This window comes from Lipophrys pholis, assembly GCF_963383615.2.
Source record: "Lipophrys pholis genome assembly, chromosome: 21".
Taxonomy (NCBI): domain Eukaryota; kingdom Metazoa; phylum Chordata; class Actinopteri; order Blenniiformes; family Blenniidae; genus Lipophrys; species Lipophrys pholis.
This window is the reverse complement of record NC_137649.1, coordinates 13,972,597-13,993,739: the sequence shown is the minus strand read 5'-3', so window position 1 is coordinate 13,993,739 and position 21,143 is coordinate 13,972,597. Positions and strand designations below refer to the sequence as shown.

Here is a 21,143-nt window from a genome sequence, read left to right as displayed (position 1 = left end):
GGAGCGGATCCCAGCTGATGAAGGGTGAAAGCAGTTTGCACCCTGGAGAGGTTACCAATCCATCACAGGCAAACGGAGACAGACACTCACTTCTACACCTGCAGGCGATTTAGAGTCACTAACTGATCTCAAAACTCCTTCAGCTGTGGGATGAAACTGGAGTACTCAAAACGTACAGTCACACTTGGCAAAGAACACCCCCCCCCCCCCCCGCCCCCGCCCCCGCCATTCCCCTCCTTTGTTAATCTGGGAAAAGTCTTTATGTCCTTGTGTCAATGCAATACTTTTTAACTCTTCAAATATATGAAAACTTAGCGATTAATTGCCATTTTTCAGATTTATTTCAAATGCCAGCTTTAACTTCAGTGGAATATAGTAGCCACCAGGGTCTCCTCTATATGCACTGAATACAAATATATTTCATGAATGCCAATTAACTCTTGTGTGTTTGATAACTTGAGGCCTGATGGATAATACACGTGCAGACATTTAGCATCAGAATTTTAAGTGCTGCATTATGTGGTGGCAAATCACATTATATTTTTATCTGATTAGAGGATTATGCATTTGGCTGTGGCGGAGAGTTGCGCTGCAGAAGTGATTGACAGGTTGTTGGTGTCGTTTCAGGGAAAAGCAGGAGGCTGATGGCCAGTTGAAGGACTTGAAGGACCAACTGGAGGCTGAGCAGTATTTCACAGTAACTCTCTCTCTCATTTTCATGCATCATATCCACAAACACCTGTTGCTGTCAAATATCTGAATGTCAACCTAGCAGGAAAATATCACCGTTCTTGAAATATGCAGCCTGAATGCAATGAGAGGAAGATTCCCAGCGAGTCACGTGTGTGTGAAATTAAAATCTCAGATATGAAATGTGTATGTTGTTTTGCTCATAGACCCTTTACAAGACGCAGATCCGTGAGCTGAAGGATGACTGTGAAGAGAGGAATAAATTATACAAAGAGGCGCAGCAGCGACTGGCACAGTATCAGGAGGAAAGGTAACTGTGATCGTTATCTTTTGACTTGTATGTTCATCACAGCGATCCACTGAAACAAGTAATCACTGTGAACAAAGCAATGTGCAGTTCCTATAATAAAGTAAAGGTGGCTGGTCATTCTGAAATAATGACTAATTGATGCTCACTTCTTTTCATGCATATATATATATATATATATATATATATATATATATATATATATACACACACGTGCAAAGAAAAGCTGCTTGGTAGAGAAGATTTCATTTTCTTTATCTGCTCAATCCACAAGCTGATGATACATGTGCACTTAAAACACTTGATAATACAATGACGAAATGAGCTGGACTGCAAAACCCAAAGTTTAACATGTGCAGACCACCCAGATTTCAAAATGAAAGCCTCGAAGCAGCATCAGAAATGTTAATAAATACAGTGTAACATGTGATGTGAAAATGATTAAATATTCATGGGCCAGGGGGCTTGAGATGTGTGGAGGCATCCTACAACCCGTTGAGCAACCCTGCTTTTTATTATATGTAATCAGTCTTTCTTATTTGTATTTTCTTTAATTTATAGGTGTAATCATTACTCTAATTAAACCGATTGTCCTGATGGTGTCTTTGTTGCTTTCTTGTTACCCGCATATAGGAAATATTTTAAATTCATGAATCCAAACCACCATCATCCAGCTGATTTGAATTAGTGGTGGAAACGTGTTGGTAACCATGAACAATTATTAAAAATGTGGAGTACAAGTCGGCACAGCTCATGTTTATCTGTGTTTCGGACAATGTGACAGACCTCTCAGATTAGTGCTCCACTGTGAATTCCTCTCACTGCAGCCAAAACTCAGAATGTGACCTTTCAATGAATCGAACAAAGTTGAACCTGATTAGCAGGCGCCTCAGATGCATAGCCAAAGATTAACTGTAGTCCTGCAATGACAAAAAGGTCATTGAATTATTGATGTATGCTCACGCTACAGGCAGTCGATTCCTGAAAGGCATGGTAGCAGCAGGGATTTTGTGTAATTCAAAGACTTATCCAGTTCTCACAGTTCAGCGCCATGATAATAATTCTCTCTCCCTCCACAGGGATTCACTGACATCTCAGCTGGAGGCCAGTTTGACCAAAGCGGACTCCGAGCAGCTGGCTCGCTCCATCGCCGAGGAGCAATACTCTGATCTGGAGAAAGAGAAGATCATGAAAGAGCTGGAGATCAAAGATATGATGGCGCGACACAAGCAGGAGCTCAGCGACAAGGAGGCCACCATCAGCTCGGTGAGACCACCTCACCGCAATCCAGGAATCCACCGCACAAATAATCTGTAATGACAGGCATTTATTTTGTGTGTGTGCGTGTGCGCATGTGTTTTAATGTTATTTGGTATTTCATGTAGCGCTCCTGGTGGTCAAGGTTTCCACCATCTCGTGTTAAGCCTGTTCAGATACTTGGTGCTTTGTATACTTCTGTTTCTTCTCTCTTTAAAGAATTGCGGCCTCTGTTTTGAAATGAGTCACAAAACTGATTCCTCCGTCTTCCCCACAGCTGGAGGAGTCCAATCGCACTCTGACGGTGGACGTAGCCAACCTGGCCAGTGAGAAGGAAGAGCTCAACAACCAGCTGAAAGACAGGCAGCAGCGTGAGTGTCCCTTTAAATTAATGAAGCAGAGCACAGTTTCGTTTTTTTTATGCACAAATGAAAATGGAAAGCGTGTTTGGAAGCTGACTTGCACATCCACACGATGTTTGTGCAGGCAACTTGAAATACTATCCAAAACAATCTTCAGTTGAGGTCTTCATTAGTAGTAACTGTCATGAAAAAGTAGATTAAAACTTTTTACTTCACTTTAGATGAAGGTTTTGTGTGCATTTTTAAAGGAATTGCCTCTGTGTGACAAATGTTTTTACTTTTGCTGCCGCAGACTGAAGTAAGCAGATGAAGTTTCCTGTGTCATTTTTATTAATATTTTTAATGTGTAAACTGCAGATCAATTTCCACATCATGAATAATATATAAAGGTTGCGTGATGGTGCAGTGATTGGGGCCCTGTGCCTGAATTTTCCTCGTTCAACTCCAAGCCTGCCTTTAAGGAATTTGCATTTTCTGTTTCTGCGTCTGTGGATAAAAGTAGTGTAGAAGACGGTGGGATAACACAGACACGGTTTTTTTTTTTTTCTATTTTTATTCCTGATTACCTTCACAAATCTAACACCAAGTAAAAATGTATCCTCTAATTAGCGGTGATGTCTGTTTTCTTTACAGAGCTCCAGAAAGCCCAGCAGGAGGAGAAGAGCATGGGCTCTGTGAAACTGTCCTTCGAAAAGCAGCTGCAGAATGAAAGGACACTAAAAATTCAGGTGCGTGTCTGGGCGCCTACACAGGTCTGGAAAGCCTGAAATACCTCCAATACTTTTTATATACCTTCATACTTTTTTCTTTTTTTTCTTTCTTTCCCACAGACGGTTATGCCACATCATTTGTTGTTAAGAATAATTTCTGCTACCAGCTTGCTGCTGAACTCTGGGCAAAACCACTTAGATCTGAACCGAGTGTAAAATTGTTTCTTGCAGCATCATTGATATTCCTGTAGGCTTCCCTCTTTGTTTACCCAGTTCACATTTGTCATAAACACACCTCTGCGCTGTCGTTTTTTTTTCTTCCCAGGCCGTGAACAAGCTGCACGAGGTGATGTACAGGAGGGAGACGGGGCGGGGGGGCCACCGAAGCACCGACACCGAGGTGCATAGGAAGGAGAAGGAGAACAGGAAGCTGCAGCTGGAGCTGAGAGCCGAGAAGCAGAAGCTCAACACCACCATCCACAAATACCAGAAGGAGCTGACGGACATGCAGGCGGTCAGTACGCCCACACTGCCAGAATACACACATAGGATACACGGATACATTAGCAAAAGAAGAAAACTACATTTTTATCAGCAGTTTCCTCACTATTTAGCAGGATTTGGACAACAGCACTGAAAGATGTAAGAATGTGGCTGATTCAGGCGTACAGTTTATAAGAAACAGAGACGCGACACAAACGCACACTCTCATTCACGTCTATGGGACATTTTCAAACACCAAATCACCGACTATTTATTTCTGTGAGGGAGACCCGAATACCCATAGAAACCCAGGAGGGGAACATGCAACACCACGCAGAAAGGGCCTCCAATGTGGGTGTCAAACCAGTGATTTTATTGATGAAAATACATTTTAGTGAGGCTGGAGTGGTACCCGATACACCACCATGCCTGGCTCCTTGGTGCTTATAATATTATAATATAGTTTCTGTTGATTTGAGTTGCATTCAAGAAAAGTTCTGCTGACTGACGGCTAAAGCAGATTTTGCTTGTGTCTTGTATTTGTTACTCAGACTAACTAGATTTATTTTGATTCTATGGCTGAAGATTTGCCCAAAAAATGTGCAATCAGAGACGGTGCTTCTCCGCGTTTTTCCAAGATTACTTGATCTTTCAATATCTGACAGTTCTATAATCTTGTTTGTGAATCATGGTGGCTAGTATATGATTTTCTGTTTCTCTGCTTTGTGTGTTGTTGGTTTTTTTTGTTTTTTTTTAAACTTCTTGATGTCCTAAGGTAGCAGTTATGTCCATCAAAAGTTGAGAGTCAGTTTGTGTATTTCTTGCAGCTGATAGCAGAAGAGAACCAGGTCCGTCTGGAGCTTCAGATGGCGTTGGACAGTAAAGACAGCGACATCGAGCAGCTCCGCTGCCAGATCACCTCCCTCAGCGTCCACTCTCTGGACTCCACCAGCATCAGCAGCGGGAATGACCTGGACCCGGCTGACGGATACCCAGGTACACCCAGATTTAAAAACAACTCTGTGTATTTTCTGGATTCTTTATTTTCTCATGTCTTTAACTTTCCCTTTATCTTTATCTGCTCCTCACTTCACCTCATCTTCTCTGCTCGTGGTGCGGCACAGTGCGCATCACTCACTCTCACACCTCAGAGTCAATGTCCTTCACCTACCAGCGCACACACAAATCTGTCTGCATCGACACTCGGCCCAACCTGCGCTCGGCTCGCGCTCTCTTTGACTCTGACTCTGAGGACGAAGACAGTTATGATGAGCACGAGGAGAAGGGCCAGCGCCCTCTGGCCCTGACCTATGATCAGTCCTCTGAGCCTGAATCTGAAGGTGACCATGCATGGTGGTTCAAACTGAAGCACGGGAATCAATTGCAGTACAAAAAAATGCAATTGGCCATAAACAAACATTTTCTAACATTTCATCATTTTTTTTTTTCCCCCTAAATAGTTTTGGTCTGTTCTGCCCTAAATGTGCTTAGTTCAAAAACCCAGACTCTTGTTCAAACTCGCAGTTAATCCCTGTTGACTGTGTCTCTGCCGTGCTTTAATCTTTTTCCATGTTGGCTGGACATGTGAATGCTCACAGCTTGATGCTGCACAGCCTTTCTGCAATTTGCTCAGCTACAAAAAATGCGGAGTGTAAAATGTGTGTGCAGTTTGTTTTTTTCCCCCCACTAATTTCAGCTCTTGATTTGTTTTTTGTTTTTTTTGTTTTTTGCTGTGTTTTTGTTTGTGGGCTCATGTATTTCATGTTTTTGATGCGCCCGCTGCTGTTTGTTAAAGAAAGCAGCTGGACTTCCTGACTCCTGCCGTTTGGGTTGCAGCGAGGAATCATTTGTATTCGGGGTGCAGAGTGCCTGCTTGAGGAAAATGCCACCAAACCTTAAAAATGTCAAGGTGTTCTTTGAAGTGATTCACACGATTAAAGGCACCTCTCCGTTTTTCACTCGGACCTCTTCCTGTTTTCCCTCCGATAGACTCCCGGCTGGAGGGGTGGATTTCACTTCCTACCAAGAACTCGAAGCGCTTTGGCTGGGACAAAAAAGTAACGCATCCTCTGTTATTTCTTGTATCTACAGATTTGTTTTCTTAGTAATCACCATTGTCACTTAGTCACTTCCTGCCTGTCACTGTTTTTCCATTCCTTTTGCAGTATGTGGTGGTGAGCAGTAAGAAGATCCTGTTCTATAACAGCGAGCTGGACCGAGAGCAAGCCAACCCCTTCATGACCCTGGACATCGAGTGAGTCATTGAATGCACCATTTGATAATACGACACTTTTATACTGGCTGCAGTCTCGGTCCGGTCTTGATTGCAGAAGAGATCTTCATCCCAACTACTACAAGAAGAGTCGGACAAGGCCGGTGCAAATAGCAACTGGCGTTTCATCACTCAGTCAGACAAATTGAAAATACACTGTGCAATGTTGACAGCATACCAGATTTCTAATTTATCCTATGGGAACATACATGTGTCGGCGGGATTTCCGTGCACTGTTTTGACTCAATATTAAAGAAAAAATGAGCAGCTCGTAGTGAGTTTCAGCATCTGGAAAACAAAATGCGATAGTAGTAGATTTTATTTTCTGTCTAAGTGGTGCAGTGACTGATTCACATACCAGCGCTGCTATTCAAGGAAACTCCCCGCGTGACAAAAATAGAGGTTTTAGCCAAAGAAAATTGTGATCGATCTGAAGCCAGCATTGCCAATAAAACAAAAGTAGAAAGTCCTTTGTACTTTAAGGCCACGCTAGAGGAACTTAAAGTGAGAAAAAATGCATCTCAGTGTTGTTAGCATTGGATTCACACGCACATCACACAAAAGATGGAAACAAACAGCTTATTTCGTGCTTTTAAGACATGTTTTGCATAACTGTTCTTTCAAAACTTCCACAACAATGCCCTTGTGGTGTTATTTTTAACCCGCTCACAATCTCACATAAAATGTATAAAGCAGTGAAAGCAACAGCAGGAATTCTTTGCACATACCAACAAAGACCAGCTGGAGAGGATGCAGCCATCCTGAAGCCTGTCGCATCCTGTTCGGGGTTGTTTTTTTGTTTTTTTTTCAAACATCTTTCGTCTGTGCAGCAAACACTTCAATGGCAACGTCACCCAGAGACCCACTCCTTAAGGAGTCTATAGTTGCATGTCGGTGGTACAGTTTGTGTAGATCACAACAGTCATTTTAACACCTCCGTTTATTTTAATCAAACTGAAACAAATCAGAGCACACTGTAAAAAGATTAGTATACTTGACATTTAACATCTTTGAAACAACTACATTTCTCATCATGTGTGATCTTTGCACTTAACTTTCTCTTCTCTTCTTCCTCTCTTTAGGAAAGTGTTTCATGTCCGACCTGTCACTCAGACTGATGTCTACCGTGCAGAAGCCAGAGAAATTCCAAGGATATTCCAGGTAATGTGCCCAGACTTTGATGTTTTTGAATTGTTTCTGTCCTCTTGTATAAATCAACATGTCGTCCCTCATCTGTCCCTCCAGATTCTGTATGACAATGAGGGCGAGAGCAAACGTGAGCAGGAGGTCGCGATGGACCCCGTGCTGTATAGCGATCGCCCCTCCTACATCAACCACAAAGGCCACGAGTTCATCCTCACCCTCTACCACTTCCCCTCCAGCTGTGAGTTCTGCACTCGGCCCCTGTGGAACGTCTTCAAGCCGCCGCCGGCCCTCGAGTGCCGCCGCTGCCACACCAAGTGCCACAAAGACCACCTGGATAGATCGGAGGAAGCTATTGCTCCCTGCAAAGGTCAGTACACTCGGACAGCAACGCGTGTAGAGTTTGTATAGAATTGCTACGATGCAACTCAACGTGCAAACTGTGATTGACAATAACACCAAATGGCAAAATATTTGATTACATGCACATAGTGCACTGTTTATTTACAGTGCTGGTGTGATGTAAAGCTTCTTATCCATCATGTCGTACCAGTAGAAAGTTGTCTGATATGCTCGAAATGTATCCATCAACAGAGAAAAAAATCTACCCAAAACATACAGCCGGTATTTAGAGAAAAAACTGTGTTTAAATGATCAGAAAGAGGGATCTGAACCCGACTCCATCTGTAGAACTCTTCTTTGTTTTCAAACAGCCTCCCTCCAACTTCCTTCAAAAACTGTGTGCTGAGAATAATTGATAGTGCTTTGGTGGCAAAAGGTGGATGTGCCAAGTTTTGGTTTCTCTACGGTTAACTCACTTTGATATTTGCATTAAGTGATGAAAATGAACTATGAAATGCCATTTCAGCAGACCAAGTTCTGTATTACTATTGATCTATATGAGCAGTGGCAGAGTAGGTAAAGGTAGGTTGAGATATGATCAAATAAATCATGAATTGTGATTTGAATTTTGTATAAAAAGATGAATTTACTGAAAGAATAATACGGTGTTGTGTGTCTAGTAGTGTTTGGTCTGTATTTGTATGTATATCGAGTATGAAAACTACTGCTACAAGTTTATAGTACAATATTTAGTTGTGTATGATTGGCTCTGTGTATGTTTGACACACCCCAAATTATTGTGTATTTAACTATTTTAGGTCTGATGTACACTTATCAGACACTTACTCCTATCTTTGAATCTTTGACAGTGAACTATGACATGTCCACCGCCAAACACCTGCTGCTGCTGACCGGCTCTCCAGAGGAACAGCAGCACTGGGTCAGCCACCTCCTCAAACGCATCCCGAGGAAACACCCCACCATGAGTCCACCCTCTTCCGCTCAGAGCCAGCCCCCCGAAGGCACGCCACGCTCCTCCCCGAGACTCTCCCCTCGGCCCTCGCCCAGGAACTCCCCTCGCATGTCGCATCGCGGAGCCATCAAGATTCAATCCACCAGGCTGTCGCAGTCACAGCCGCAGCCGCAGCAGCAGTCGCAGTCGCAGTCGCAGCCGCTGCCACAGTCGCAGTCGCAGCCACAGCCACAGCCACAGCCGCAGCCGCCATCAGGGAAACAAAGGTAAACAAGTTTCACGTGATACTGAACAATATCTAGATAATTACTGCATTATTTGGATACAATAATTGTCTGATCAACCAATTCAGAAAAACTGGAATTAAACATTAAAGAAGGTCATTACAATATCTACAAAGCAATACGGCACAGAGATATTTTTATTGAGTTAAATAAATGTCTGAGGGCAGGAAATCTTTTTGTTAAAGTGAAAATGAATCAACACAAAAGGGATTATGTTAATTTTAAAGTTACTATAGATTTAACCAATGAGCTCACTTGTTTTTAGTCCTGTTTGTAACCCTTTGAAGGGCCTTCACCAAAACATGTGTAACCCTTAAGTGTTATGGAAGGATATTATAGGTACAACTTTAAAGTCAGTATAAATATGCAGTGTTACATGTCGATGATGCAATTGAATTGCTTGAAAATTAGCATGTCAACCACAAACAAAAATAACATGTTTACTATATTGCCAAAAGTATTTGTTCACGTGGATTCACATGCGTATGAACCTCAGTGACATCCCGTTCTTAAACCAAAAGATTTAATATGATGTCAGTTCACCTTTTATAGCTTTGTTTTATAACAGCTTCAACTCTTTTAAGAAGAAGGGCATTTATGTGGTCAGACACTGATGTTGGACAAGAAGGCCTGGCTCACAGTCTCTGCTGGAATTCATCCCAAAGCTCTTCGGTCGGGTTGAAGTCAAGTTCTTCAACACCGAACTCGTTCATCATTGTCTTTATGGACCTCGCTTTGTGTGCTAGTGCACAGTCAAGTTGGAACAGGAAGGAGTCATCTCCAAAATGTTCCCACAAAGTTGAGAGCATGAAATAGACCTAAATGTCTTGGTATGCCGAAGCTTTCCGGGTTTCTTTCACTGGAACTGAGGAGCTGCTCGGCCAAGGAAGCCTTCCATATGCACATGTGGACACGGAAGCAATTGGAACTTCGAATTCATGATTTGGTTAACTGGACAAATACTTTGGGCAATATCGTGTATTTTAACCTTTCACATTTTTTTTAAAGTCTCTAAATGGGCTCAAGTCCCCGTAAAGTTATCTGTCTATCAAACAGTACTACTGTGTAAACATACGTTTTGTTACAAAAAAAATTATGACTCATCACACTCAATATGTATGACAATACGTTTTCAGCCTGATATTGGTTTTGTACATACGTATATTGCATCTGTTTAAGAAAGGTTTTTCACACCTTTTCAACGAATTTCAACAAATCATTTAATCAAAAGCAAAGAGGCCAAAATCATCCGTGTATATATTCTAGCATTTCCTTTTATTTACCTTTGTTACTTTAGAAGACATAAAGAGATGCGCATGTTACCACATATTTCCCAAAACATTGTTCATTTGTTCTTATTCCAATGAGCTGAACCTTCCTTCCTGAGCTCTCCTCATCACGAGGGAGCTCCATGTAGCATAAACAGTTCTTATAAATGTCTTGTTAAATAAAACATGAGGGCAAAACTTGAATTTTTTAGCAGGTTTTGGTCAAAAACTAGTTTCAAAACAACCCTTACTGATTTGTTATGTCTGTTGATGAGTCTCAGTCCTGCAGAGTTGAAAGGGGCCTGAAGCTGTGGCTGACCTAGAATGTCTTGCTTTAAACAGGCTCCCTCAACCACTTGCATTTGCATAACGCCCAGTGCAGCATTAATGCTCCAACATGGCACCTCCTTCAGTGTGGGCAGAAAACCTAATGGAGTAGAAAATGGCCCCAAATTGAGAGTAACTAACGGTTACTGTCTGGTTTTTTTTTCTGGTTTTTTTTTTGCGACTAGTAGTTTGTACTTTGAGCCGCGCCCTAACAGGCTTTCATCCCTCAGCACTGGCCCCATGCTCCGCATCATCCTCCACTGACCCCCTGACCTCTTCACTTCTGACCCCACCTTTCTAACGTCTCTCACGCTGGGAGGCTGTAAGTAGCCGAGTCCGGTGAGCCGAGTCCGCCCACGGCATGGCTGTGCCCTTTAACCCTCCTCATCCGAACGATCAGCCCGCTCGCTCGCCGCCCCCTGCTGACCGCTGCATGTGTTGCCCCCCGACAATACGCCCGTGAAAGAATAAATCCCTTTGACCCCTTGTTGAATCTCATACTTGCTCTTTCAGATTGCTTGATGAGTTTGACCTGAAAGGCTGGAGTTGGTCATTGGATGATGTCGTTAATGATGATGATGATGATGATGATTTGTTCTTCTGAAGCAAGTGACAGAGGAGGGACAGAGGGTAACGGGACCCCCGCATGAGACGTGTGTTTGCAGTCTGTAGGAGGTCGTAGTGTGACAGACAGCATGACAAAGTGTGTCATTCGCAGGTTGACATTCCAGTGCAAGTCATGAAAATAGTGTTTGGTCTCACAGATTCCATTACAAAGTTATTTTTGGACATAACTTAACAAATAGTCAATATAAAGGGAATGATTTTGGTCTGCATATTTGGGGGAAGTAAAAGAATAAAATAATTATGTAATAGTTTGACACTTTGGTCCCTTTCTTGTTGAGCAGCAGAAATTTCCAAATGTCGATCCAATTACAATCTCGTCATGTAAACACTTTTATCTAATCACTTCAGAGGATTTTAAATGTTTGATAGCATCAGAGCCCCTGAATGGATCGGAGGAAACCTTTCAAGCTTGTATACCAGCACGTCAGCTGTTTACATGAACACTGAAAAAGTACTAAGTGTGATTTCTCAAATTCCCCCCCGATGCTTTCCACTAATACGACGTCACAAGCTTGTTTCCACTGGAGGTGGACTCTGGTACAACTCCTGGTACTCTGCTTGATTTGTATTCGATTAGTATTGGTTACTATTTTAACTATCTGATGTCACATGCAAGGTAAACTGCATCAACTCATGACGCAACACACATCAGATCAAACAAAGCATGTAGAAATTACACTACAGCAACTTGCATTGTGGAGAATTGTAGATATTAAACAAGAGTTTGGTTTTGTTGAAAGAAAATTATTCTCTAACTAAAACATGCACTTTAGTGTTCAAATATTATTTTGAATTGTGAGCATGCTCAGTCGTGACTTAATATCAAAGTAGTTCATTGGATTATTGGTATATTGTGTAAGCATATTGGTTTAGTTGGTTTAATTTAAGTTGTTTTTGTTTTCTTGTTTTGTTTTGTTTCTGTCATAGTTTAGGTAGGAATGAGCCTGACGTTGAATTACTTGCTTCACAGGCAGATTTTGTGACTTTCATTGAGAGACACCCGAGCCGTTTCAATGCTTAGCTATATATTTAGCCTACTACCTTCCCCAAAAATGTCAAGCTTTTGTTTTAATGTTTACCTCTCTGAAGCTTGCAGACCGAGATTATTCCCGTATCTGTCTGCTTTTTATGTGTTTTACTCATCCATTGTGTGGTTAGTGGGTAGCTTCCTTGTTTAATACGTGTGGATTTCTTTTTTTTGTGGTGTGTGTTTGTGTGGGTGAGCCTTTGAAGTGCTGCCATTCTTGCTGGTCGCTTCCCAGGTTTTCACATCATGTTGTTTATTTCCCTCTCTCCTCACAGTTAACCCTGGCTAATCAGAGACGTGCATTTTCATCCGTGTGGATTAATGATGGTGGTCTGGAAGCCGTGCCTGTGTGTGATATTTGTTCACAGAAGTGGACCGACAAAAGTGGCGGTAAAAAAGAGAAGAAGGGAAAAAAAAAAAAAAAAAACAACCTCACTAATCACGGTCAGAAATGTTTGCAGAGACTGGCCGTCGTCATGAGAACTGGGACCGTCTTTGTCATTTTAACCAGAGGGAAATCGGCACCGTCTTTACGTTACAGTGACAATTCACCCAAAGATCAACCTTTTCACAACATCTGATGATTAAAGCTGCCTTATTTTATAATTGTAGTCATGATGAAAACAGGGATTTTCTTTCTTTCTTTTTTTCTTTCTTTTTTTCTTTCTTTCTTTCTTTCTTTCTTTCTTTCTTTCTTTCTTTCTTTCTTTCTTTCTTTCTGACTCAATTTTGAATAGTGCTTGTGAAATATTAGGCATGTGTGTGAACATTTGTATATAGGATTGAATTATCCTTAGTTATATTATTTTTATGGATATAACTCAGCAGCACATTATGGAAAACCTCTGCTTGTCCTGTAAATGTATAAATACAGATTATCCTAAATAGAAATCTTCACATTGTGTGTGTGTCTTCATTTCTTGACTCTCCTCCTCGTGCAACATAAAAGCTGTGACAGCTTTTAAAAACATGAACTCAACAAGAACAATGTGTTTTTGTGCCACTCATGAAAACTATTATCGTTGGATGTCTCGTGTTTATGGTTTAAAGGTGATCACTTTTTTTTTTTTTTTAGAAAGCCTGATTTTAGAGGCTTTTTTGATGTTATTTTGGATTGTCTTCATATTTCTTTTTAGGAAATTCAGACTAAAAAGAACTAAACAGAGGCTAAGATGGCTGGTTATCTTGTTAAAGCGCTCATTTTTTTATGACTGGATTTGAAGTATTATGGAGACCAAATGAATTGTTATACAATATTTAGCTCAAAACTAATAATAACCTTAAAAATGAACCAGATTTGAAATTATAAGCTTCAAACCAACACAAGAAGACTTTTATTTTGAGATGCAGAGCGTATCTTGATTATTTCTTGAATATGTCTAATTGCAGAAACTCTAACCATATTACAATATTTTTGTTTTAATTTCATAATGCATGTATGCTTTAATGGCTTTTTGGAACAGTTTTAGTCTCTCTTAAGGGAAATATAAACACCTTCAAAACAGGGAGGATGGTGACATAAAATGTAAAGAGAATAGATTGTTTTTCTTCATTTTGATTTTAAAAAATGATGTCGTTTGTTAGAAAACTTTAAAGGGACTCGACAGATTTTACATTCAGTGAGAGATAAATAAATCTCTAGTTTTATGATGCAATCCTTCAAAAACAGAGGAAGAGTGTTATACAATATCAACGAGGATCAAGAGTTTTTGGTTATTGGCACAAAAATAATAGGTGACCATTGGAAGGTCTTAAATGATTATGAACCTTCATTTCAGTGTACAAAGGGGTTTATTCATCATCACAGGATGGAAATATCTGAACTCAATGACCTGTTTTCTTGAATAATGAAGATACAGCTTCAAAATGATAGGAATTAAATGTATTCAAAACAATCCATGGTAAAATTTGCAATGTAGTTATTTTCCATACACATGCCTTTCCCTTGTCTTCATTGTTGCTGTAATGAGTATAAATACCACAATAAGGTGGAAATATGTATAATGGGGCCATATTGTCGCTCTAACATGGTGTCACCAGTTAAACAGAACCACTAGAACACATTGAGATGTGTCCGGACAGGTCATTGTGTGATACATTAAGAACATAGAAATGGCAAATGTGCAGTCATTGTGCCTGTAGAGGTATTATATTTGACTCCAGTGCATTTTAGGAGACTAAACTACGTATACCGGAGTCGGCCTGTCTCTATCTCACAAGTGCATGTGGAGTGAGTGGGCTTGACTGAAATAAATCTTTCAGAACAGCCTAAAGCCAACTGGCACTCATCATACATAATGCAATGGTTCATCATGTTGCCCATCTGCTAAAATCGTATTTTGTGCTGCTGGTCTAATCCATTCTCTCTATCAGCTCTGTGATTGTAAGCGCCGGTTAAATCACCAATGAATTAATCCTGCACTTTACCTGACGGCTGTACCTCGTTGTTATAATGCCAGGTGGCACACAAACTCCTCCTCTTCCTCATGAGTGTACATTCATTATTGCTCACCTTTAGTTTTTTTTAATTTACACATCTCACAAGTTTCTTGTTCCCCAATAGTAGTAAGTGAAAGTCATGCGTTCTCTTCTCTTATTTCTACCTGTGGAAAAATGCTCATCCATTAATCAACAGTCACTCCACACATCTAGATTTTTTTTCATACATATACAAATATATAGTTAATATGTGAAACCTTCAGGCTTTAGACTAGAATAAAAATTGATTTTTGTTTTGGGTTTGAATGAGGTGAGGCACAAGTTTTTATTGACCAGCTTTCCATGAACATTAAACTTTGTCCTGTGAGAGGCCGATAAGTGCAGTGGTTTTCCTCTTTTTGATTATTTCATTTTGAGCTCCAGTTTCAATGTTATCATTGTTCCAGTAAAATACAACCGTACAATAAAACTAAAAGGTGCAATGTCTTTCTAGAGCATTACTTTTGGTAATTTTCCTGAAATTAGAGAATCAATACAGTATTTCTTTCTTTCAACTCTCACTAATGTAAAAGACGCTGTAACGTCACAGTATTTCTGTTTTGCTCACATATCGTCTTCGCGCTACAAAAGAAAACAGCCCTGTACTTTCTCATGATCAATGTCATTTCTTTCTGAATAAATCTAATTCTTCAATATTTTGGAATTGATGACCAAGCACTTTTTCCCCTGTTACTCATCCACTTGGCCTCCCATTCGCCTCTTTCTGTCTAACATTTACAATATTTAAAGTACGCCGTAATACAAGTTGTGTACCTTACAGTTTTTAATGAGTGCCAGCTTATTAGTCAGTCATGAATTGCTCACTATAACTCACAGACGTCATTTTCAGAACCAGCTTTTCAGAGTTTGCACTTTCCCTTCATGGAGAAGTCAGACTGTTGCAACTGCATGTCCTTGACTGCGGGGGCGGGTCCTTGTTTACACAATAACTAATGATTAGATTGGGGGATTCTGGCCCCCGAATGACGGTAAATTTGCAAGCGGAACAGTGTTGAGTCTGATTTAAGGAGCAGTGTGCCGGATGCTTATGCAACCAGAACACAGCAGTAAGTTGTTTTTATTTGTTGTTACTCCTCATGTTACTGAACAGCCTGGGCATGAGCTGGAAAATATTTGTCACTTGTTCTGGTTTTATTTGTGGTCCTGCCTTTTGCAGTGAGGCAATACTTTCCGAACCATTTAAAATCCCCCCCATGTGTCCTCATGTGCTCTGTCCCTCTTGTTTTCTAGCGATGAAGTCCTGGTGCATCCTTGTGTCTCTTGGGCTGGTGTGTTTCCTCCATGATGCACTTTCCTGTCCAACTCTTTGTAGATGCTACCCCAGAAGACCAGAGGTGGTCTGCAACATGGCTCCTCTGACAGAGTATCCCTCTGAGGGTCTGCCAGAGAACACCACACAGCTGACGATAATGTTCACAAACATCACCTCCATCTCCGAAAAGCATCTGAACGCCACACCTCTGCTGCGTGGGCTCCACCTGTATGTCAACCAACTGCAGAACCTTTCCTCTCATCTGCTCAGGGGTGTTCCTCTCCTCCACACTTTAGAGCTGACTGAAAACAAGCTCAGCCATCTGCCTCTGCATGTCTTCAAGCATGCGCCACTCCGCAGCTTGGTGCTGAAGAACAATCTGCTCCAGAAAGCCGATGCGGATTGGATTTCAAAAGATAGCAACCTGACCTGGTTGGATTTATCTGGAAACCTTTTGACAAAGATCCCCACCACGTTGCTGCAGAAGCTGCCCCGCCTGGAGAATCTCGACCTGTCCGACAACCGCCTGGAGAAGATATCCGCTAATTCCCTGGACTCTGTGACCAAGCTGGAGAGGCTGAACCTGCAGAACAACAAGCTAGACGCAGTGGACGCTTCTGTTTTTCAGAACATGCACAACCTCACCTATCTGTTCCTCACCCGAAACAAGCTGGACAAACTCCCCCAGAATCTCTTTCAGGGCCTCGCCAAACTTGAACACCTCAGTCTGGAAGACAACCAACTGACCCACATCCCCCCTGGTCTGCTGGACCCGCTGGACTCGCTGGAGAATGACGGTCTGGACCTGTCTGCCAACCCCTTTCTGTGCGACGAGAACTTGCAGTACCTGTGGAGATGGCTTCAGAAGAACAAGAAGAAGGTTTTCCTCCCAGAGACCGTCACATGTGCCAAACCTCAGTCTCTCGCAGGACGCTCGGTGTTGTCACTGACTGAGACTGAACTCAATGCCCAGTCTTAGCTTTGCATGTGCAAAGACTAATATCTGATCAAATCTGACCAATTCTATCTGTCTGTCCTTTCAATGAATGAGTCTTTTGTATGTAACGATATGATTAAACATTATATACATACATGACATGACGAATCCCAGTCCTCTTTATTTTTAACCATTAAAAACTGACAAATTAGCCTGTTTTCTCCCAAAACTGAGCTGATCAAATACACTAGTGGTTTAACTTGGAGTAGAACAACATTAAAGTGACATGAAAAAGGATATTTAACTCTTGTTAAGAAAATTCTGACAAAAATAACATTGAATAATGAATAGTTTCTATTGTTTCATATGTGCACATTTTTGAATATTACATAAACAGTGCGCAGTCATTTTGCCCATATGTCACACGTACACTTGAACAAAATATTTTTTGCAGGAGTAAAAAGTAGCAAATATTGATTTATGTGTAGTAACATCTTTACTTTCAGAAAGTACAAAAAAACAAGATCCACTCAACAGCTGATGAGTTGGTTTGTTTGCTCGGATTTGTTTGCCTCTTGCAACATTTTGTCCTGACTCATTCCTGGGAACAAATGTACTAAAATGCTGTATCAAAGCAAGTCTGTAATCAAGAGCAGACGGCATGCTGCTGTGTCTTTCTGGTAAGAATCTATTTGTGATAACGGTTCTTCACATTTTCACCATATCTGTAAATTATTTGTACTTAAAGTGTTTGTTTTTTTTTCCTCTCTGCGCAGTGTTTTTAAAGATGAACCTGTGGCTGCTTCTGACTTTGGCCGCACTGGCTGAATGCGGTCACCAGCAGAGCGGCAGCCACCCGTGCCCAGATCTATGCTTGTGCTCTTTTCCACCTTCAGGCGCAGAGGTGGTGTGCAGCCACAACTCCCTGAGTAAGTTCCCATCAGACGGCCTGTCCCCCAACACCACCCAACTCTCCATCCAGTCCACAAACCTCAGCGGCGTTTCCGCCAGCCATTTGAGTCTTCTCCCATATTTGAAGAAGCTTCAGTTGTATCACAACAACCTGACGAGTCTCGCTTCAGATCTCCTGGCTGGCGTCGCTCATCTGAACACATTGGACCTGACGGGAAATCAGCTGGTTCATTTGCCTGCGCGTGTCTTCAGTCGGGCTTCACTCCGCAGTCTGGTGATGAAGAACAATCTGTTTGAGAAAGCAGAAGCGGACTGGTTTCCGCTCAACAGCAGCATCACCTGGCTGGATTTGTCTGGAAACCGTTTATCAAATGTCTCAGCGGCAATGTTTCAGAGACTGCCCCGTCTGGAGAATCTAGACTTGAGCGACAATGATCTACAAGATATACAACAGCAAACACTGGGGGACCTGAACCACCTGGTGACACTAAACCTCGCCGGCAACAAGTTCCTCTCCCTAAAACCTGCGACCTTCACGCACAACCTTAAACTATCCCGGCTGTTTCTGCAGGAGAATCGACTCCAAGAGCTGCCTGCAACTCTTTTCCAGGGGCTGACACACCTTGAACTTCTGCTGCTCAATCAGAATCAGCTACGATTTCTCCCCGCGGGTCTGCTCGATGAGACAAAAGCCGGTTTTCGTGTGATTCTAACGGGGAACCCCTGGAAGTGTGATAGAAAGATGGAGTATCTGTGGAAGTGGCTCGGGGAGCATCCGGAAAGTGTCCTCTTTCTGCAGGAGGTGACTTGCGATGCTCCCGAAGCGCTCAAACTTAAACAAGTGATCTCGTTGACTGACCACCAACTCGATCTGATGAAACTATAATCTAAGTTTAACAATCGCAGTGTTGGAAAATGGTGGCACAGCAGCAGAACAAACAGCGGGGGTCAGGGGGAAGCCTTTCCGCACCACAAATTTTTCTTTTTTCTTTTTTGAGAAGTTATTATTCAAAACGGATTATATCAAAAGTCCAAGATAGTATAACAAAACATATTGTGTTTGTTATTTATGTTGCTTTTGCTGTGAACTGCCCTTATCAGTTTGGATATTGTCCAACGCCCCCGAGTGGAAAAAGATACCCCGAAGTTAATCAGTGATTTGAATTGAAAAAAAAAAGTGCAGCTTACACTCAAGAACCTATTTGAGCAGTACATCCCAGCCAGAAATGTGTTAAACCAAAAGCTTTTGCTAATGAATATTGATCCAACTAGCTCTCAGGTTGATTCATTAATTTAATTGTGGAGGTGAAAAAGTGATGGATGACTGTAGTTCCAGGCTGAACAAGCCGTGTTTAAGAGCAGGAATGATGGTCCGCTGAGGAAGAGAATTACAGGAAGATAAAGAGCTCTTGTGAGATTCTTACGCCAACAGATCTGTCTCACTTGTTGGTTGCATCACAGATTGCGGCATTGTTTTTAGTCGTGGCCTTTTGTTTTTAATGATGTTGAGAATGTGGGAGTGTGTGGGCAGCGCAACGGCTCAGTCTCGCAGCTGACCTCTCCAGGATGTGTTTAAATATCCCTCTTTCTCATTCTTTACGTCTCTCTGTGTTTCTCTCCACCTCTCTTTCATAGCGTTTGCCTGCACTGTATATATCATCTATAAGCCCACAGGCCTCGATCACAGCGAGTGCATCGGACTCTAATTTATCACACTTATAACATATAAAACATTCCCGCCTCTGGAGACTATTACTCACGAAAATGAAACCTTGTTTGTACATTTTCCCCAAAGAGCAGACGGGAATTTGAGAGGGTTGATGTACAGTAAGTCTTTCATTTCACCTCTCTGGATTGTATCCTGGAGGTTGAAGGTTGAGGATGTGGGCTTTCTGGAGCGTTCCCGCTGGATGTGAACATCTGCTTTCAGGACAATGAATAAGTGTCCTTTACCCCAACAACTACTGTTTCTCCTCGAGGGGCGACGTTTCAATCTCCACCCACTTTAGTAAACCTTGAACCTCTGATATTTGTGACAGGGATTGTGTGTTCACTGCATAAATGAAGACGAAGCTTCCCTCCAATGTGGAGGAATGGACTCTGCTGTCTGGCTCGCTGCCCGACTATCTGCTAATGATGACTGACTGACACTGAAATTTGAAAGGTCACCGGCAGTGCTTTGACGCACTCGAAAATTACTGTGGCCTTTCTGGCTCACTGCTGTAATACTGGAGACTTGATCTTCTTTGATAGCTGCTCATTAGCACATAATAGAACACTTATTACTTGACATTAAACTCTGCAAAGTCTTCCACTACATGTGTTGTGTCTTTCTTTAGAAGTGCTGTTCAACGGGATTCCTTTTGTTCCACTCGTGAAACAATTTCTGAAGGTATTTTCTACAGTGTTTGTTAAAAGTAAGTTAAAACAGCTGTAAGTAATTCAGTCCAGTAAAGTGGATAAATCACTTTCTTTTTACACTTTGGTTTTAGAGTTCTATCACTATTGATCACAGATTTTACAGATAATATTTCAGTGGTTATAAAAGCAGTAGATTGTTGACTATGATCTAGTTATCAAAATTATTATATTTTTAAATTTCTCCATAAATCTTCAGGGATTGTCAGTTTGATCAATCACAGTGAGAACCACATACGTTGCATACTCTCTGAACGAGACAACAATATTACAATAAGGTTTATCAAGTGTATGTATGTGCAAGATTTTCCACTTTCAATGAATAAAATGTGTTGAAGGTTTTCAAGCTGACATAAAATCATACATATCTAAACTTAATGTCTCACTGGATTTCCTAAGAAAGAAAGGTCTTCCCACTGTTTAGTATCGTGTTGTCTGATGAAAATGCAAAAAAAAGTGTTCTAAATAATTGTGTTCTAAATAATAATAATGTGTAATAAAAGTGTTCTAAATTGCACCTGCATCCAATTACCTGTACTACCAGTGTATGAACAGTGTAAAGCTCAGTTCTCATAACTGTATTGAGAAAATATGAAAGTTACCAAATACGGTCACTCACTCTCTGCTATTTGGCCATATTTGTAATTCAAGGAATATCTCAGCTTGAAGCTGTATTTACGAATACAACTCCAAATAGCATTTTTTAAATTTTTTTATTTTTTCACTCTATTTGTGTTCTTAATGAACTCTGGGTGGAGATTTCACGGTTCTTTAGCTGGTAAACACCCCATGAAATCCACCAGCCAGTCACAAACTGTGCAAGCTGCTGAGCAAGCAAGGTGTAATAAATCGGCTCAGACGGTAGGGCTTGATGATGGATTTTCACCGACATCAGATAATGTGACACTGACATGTTCCAAGTCTCTGCTGATATCGATATCTGGGTGGATTCATTTCCACCTCACTGAATGCATCTTTTTGCCTCTGGAAAAATCCAAACATTAATAGGCATACTGTTTATACGTTAGCCTTCCTGACAGACACATGAATAAA

The 21,143-nt window shown here is 41.4% G+C and overlaps 3 protein-coding genes across 5 annotated transcripts in view; all 3 read left to right on the top strand.

Moving 5' to 3' along the window:
- LOC308126494 (rho-associated protein kinase 2-like) overlaps positions 1-12,976 on the top strand; it is a 37,493-nt gene extending 24,517 nt beyond the window's left edge. For 2 of the 3 annotated variants that reach the window (XM_080490966.1, XM_080490967.1), the window contains exons 20-33: positions 628-697; positions 897-1,000; positions 2,077-2,263; positions 2,532-2,625; positions 3,250-3,344; positions 3,652-3,840; positions 4,637-4,805; positions 4,934-5,149; positions 5,799-5,866; positions 5,975-6,063; positions 7,164-7,242; positions 7,327-7,594; positions 8,436-8,805; positions 12,348-12,976. In XM_080490966.1, coding sequence (XP_080347092.1) covers positions 628-697; positions 897-1,000; positions 2,077-2,263; positions 2,532-2,625; positions 3,250-3,344; positions 3,652-3,840; positions 4,637-4,805; positions 4,934-5,149; positions 5,799-5,866; positions 5,975-6,063; positions 7,164-7,242; positions 7,327-7,594; positions 8,436-8,805; positions 12,348-12,351 — 2,002 coding nt within the window. In that variant the 3' untranslated portion in view covers positions 12,352-12,976. The remainder of the gene's footprint in view (positions 1-627; positions 698-896; positions 1,001-2,076; positions 2,264-2,531; positions 2,626-3,249; positions 3,345-3,651; positions 3,841-4,636; positions 4,806-4,933; positions 5,150-5,798; positions 5,867-5,974; positions 6,064-7,163; positions 7,243-7,326; positions 7,595-8,435; positions 8,806-12,347) is intronic. The other variant, XM_080490968.1, reaches the window with a different exon arrangement.
- Positions 12,977-15,538: 2,562 nt separating this feature from the next.
- LOC308126452 (uncharacterized protein) lies at positions 15,539-16,918 on the top strand. Its single transcript, XM_080490856.1, has 2 exons — positions 15,539-15,617; positions 15,802-16,918. The coding sequence occupies exons 1-2, from the start codon at positions 15,593-15,595 to the stop codon at positions 16,800-16,802; spliced, it is 1,026 nt and encodes a 341-aa protein (XP_080346982.1). The 5' UTR covers positions 15,539-15,592; the 3' UTR covers positions 16,803-16,918.
- A 468-nt stretch (positions 16,919-17,386) lies between these two features.
- LOC308126293 (uncharacterized protein) lies at positions 17,387-19,984 on the top strand. The gene is made up of 2 exons (XM_080490551.1): positions 17,387-17,440; positions 17,537-19,984. Exons 1-2 carry the CDS (start codon positions 17,422-17,424, stop codon positions 18,556-18,558), a joined length of 1,041 nt encoding a protein of 346 aa, XP_080346677.1. The 5' UTR covers positions 17,387-17,421; the 3' UTR covers positions 18,559-19,984.
- The last annotated feature ends 1,159 nt before the right edge of the window (positions 19,985-21,143 follow it).